The sequence below is a fragment of the Sinocyclocheilus anshuiensis genome, unplaced genomic scaffold, assembly GCF_001515605.1.
Source record: "Sinocyclocheilus anshuiensis isolate Anshui unplaced genomic scaffold, SAMN03320099.WGS_v1.1 scaffold506, whole genome shotgun sequence".
Lineage (NCBI taxonomy): Eukaryota > Metazoa > Chordata > Actinopteri > Cypriniformes > Cyprinidae > Sinocyclocheilus > Sinocyclocheilus anshuiensis.
Window position 1 is genome coordinate 118,059 of NW_015544144.1, and position 2,989 is coordinate 121,047.

At 36.3% G+C, this 2,989-nt stretch overlaps 1 protein-coding gene across 1 annotated transcript in view; it reads left to right on the top strand.

Moving 5' to 3' along the window:
- Positions 1 to 2,746, top strand: part of LOC107695102 (AMME syndrome candidate gene 1 protein) — a 29,134-nt gene extending 26,388 nt beyond the window's left edge. The window contains exons 4-6 of the mRNA XM_016494910.1: positions 1,822 to 1,912; positions 2,047 to 2,143; positions 2,597 to 2,746. Of these exons, the coding sequence (XP_016350396.1) occupies positions 1,822 to 1,912; positions 2,047 to 2,143; positions 2,597 to 2,711 (303 nt within the window). The 3' untranslated portion in view covers positions 2,712 to 2,746. The remainder of the gene's footprint in view (positions 1 to 1,821; positions 1,913 to 2,046; positions 2,144 to 2,596) is intronic.
- The last annotated feature ends 243 nt before the right edge of the window (positions 2,747 to 2,989 follow it).

Genomic DNA, 2,989 nt, shown 5'->3' on the forward strand with positions numbered 1-2,989 from the left:
AAGAAAGTCGTTCTTTTTTTTTTTTCTTTTGCACATAAAAAGTATTCTCGTAGCTTTGTAAAATTACGGTTAGGGTCAGACAGCTCTCAGATTCCATCAAAAATATCTTAATTTGTGTTCTGATGGTGAACGAAGGTCTTACGGGTTTGAAACGACATGAGGGTGAGTAATTAATGACTTAATGAATTAATGAATTTTGGGTGAACTAGCCCTTTAACCTGATTGGCATAACCAGATTAATCTAATATTCCAATTTCTATCTGAATAAGACATCAGGTTTATATATATATATATATATATATATATATATAGTGGCAAATAGCTATGGATTTACATTTAATTTGATTACATTAATGTTATAAGTTGAGATTTACAAGAAATATTTTAAATGCTACTATGTAAAAGGAATACTGCTGTAAAAAAAAAGCACATTATTTGTTTAAAGTGTTTGCAAACCAAATGCTATTGCACTTTTGTTCATATAGCAGTACTTTTAAATGAAAAAAGTGCACAATACACTACCAAAAATAAATCTTAAAAAAAAGATTGCCTAGTGCGATACACCCTTATTCTCCAGCATCCCGCACACACGAGTCTCTACCCACCCGCACTCGACCTCACCCATCAGGTGTTGTCCCGCGCCGCACTCTGCTACGTTAGGTCCCGCGATAGTGCAGGTCTCTACTCGGAAGGAGCCTGTTACAATGTTATGATCGAGGCTCTGGACTCTGAGCATAACTTTTTTTTTTTTTTTCATAACAAACTATAAAATATTTTCTATAAAAACGTTAATGCCCTGGCAGGGGCAAATAGCTATGGACAGTGGCAAATAGCTATGGATTTACATTTAATTTGATTACATTAATGTTATAAGTTGAGATTTACAAGAAATATTTTAAATGCTACTATGTAAAAGGAATACTGCTGTAAAAAAAAAGCACATTATTTGTTTAAAGTGTTTGCAAACCAAATGCTATTGCACTTTTGTTCATATAGCAGTACTTTTAAATGGAAAAAAGTGCACAATACACTACTTTTGAATTCATTATTGAATTTTGTGCATAACAATGCAAGTACATTGTAGCAAAATAGCGTATCAAATATTGTAAATGTACTAGAACAGACCTCATTAGTTCTTCAGCATCACGCCCATTTGAGCAGCTTCTTTTCCTTTTAATGGCATTTGACAAACCCACTTGAAGGACATGCAATGTTTTTGTTTTGATCTGTGTGACTCCGCCCACTGCCAATGCACCCAATAGTATTCTGACACCACAGGTTGCCAGTTGGCGTAAAAACAGCTTTTTGCAGCCATGGAAGCCAACAAAACAAACTGGGTCAGAGATCGCAGATTCTACCCAACCTAAAAAGCCACGGCATCCAACTAAAAAGCTCTGTGACCAGAGGCGTATTAAAACATGGATAAATCAACTTACAGTGAAAAGCTATACATGTGGTTGTTCCTGTTGCGAGTCCTCAATCTGGCAACCCATGTGAGTGTCTACTCTGAGGAGGAGGGGGCGGGAGAAACGACTCTCTCCAATATTTTGAATTTGGACTACAGGCAGGCATCTATGATGTATAATTGTTTATTTGGTTTCATATTTCATTTGTCAGTATGTCTGTCTCTTCCTGTCCCTTTTAAAGAGAGCGGGAGCGGAACTGATTGCAGATGCACAGATGAAATTTTTCCTCTTTCAACAACCTATTCTTACAATTTTTATGTCATTTTCAGCACCAAAGTAACAGTATTTGTCAATTACACATAGGTCAAGTATGGAAAAAATATATATGGTTTTTCAAGATGTCTTTATTTCCTAGGTGGGTGTTCACGGAATTAGGATAGAATTTTTTAATGAAAAAGGATCAAAGCGCACCGCCACCTACCTGCCAGAGGTTGCGAAGGAGCAAGGTGAGTATAAAATACACTTGCCTGATTTCTGTTTGTGATGTCTTGAATTACATTGTAACAGCAGAAACGAGATGCAGACCAAAAAGTAATAATCAGTATGAAAGAACGTGATTGAATTTGTTTTGTCTTGATAGGATGGGACCACATTCAGACCATAGATTCCTTACTTCGAAAGGGAGGTTACAAAGCTCCTATCACAAATGACTTCAGGAAGACTATTAAACTGACCAGGTGAGAGAATTTCCTTTTCTGAACAATTTTTTATTTATTTTTTTCACAGGCTATTTATTAGTAGATTAATCTTTTAGTAGTGGCGTCCAATGGCACAAGGCACAAACATCAGAGTTAATAGTGAGAATTAATCCCAAACTAAAGTGTGACCCTAAATAAATCAATAAAAATTCTTAGTTTCTTTGACTTATTCTATAAAACACAAAATGGAAAATGTAGCAAGATATGAATTGATATTTTCCCTTCAACAGAACTTTATAGTGGTCGATGCTGTTGTGCTCCAAAAATGACAACGCGCCAGTAGTTCTTCTAACTTGTACGCTATATTACAAGTCTTCTGAGATGATATGATTGAATTTGTACAGTTTTAGTTATTCACCGATCTGTTGTGCACATTATTTCAAGCGTCTTTCACTGTTCTGATGCTTACCCCTTTTTTCACCGTTGTTTTAGGTACCGTAGTGAAAAGATGACCATGAGCTACGCAGAATACATCGCCCACCGCCAGCATCATCACTATCAGAATGGCATCGGGCACCCTCTCCCTCCGTACAACCATTATTCCTGACAGCGAGCCGCATGACCAGTCACTGGACCTCTCGGCGGACATCGGACATCTTTAGCCCGCCCCCTCGTGGTCTAGCTATCTGTACTACTGTACCATTTTATGATGATAGTTTCTAGTTTCCTGTCGACAGTCAGTTGGAGGCATGGCAGCGGGTGGCAAATAAGCATTAGGTGATTATAAAGCGAAAAAATACAATTCATTTTTTTGTATTAATTTAGTTTTTGCAGCATTTTATATATATATATATATATATATATATATATATATATATATATATA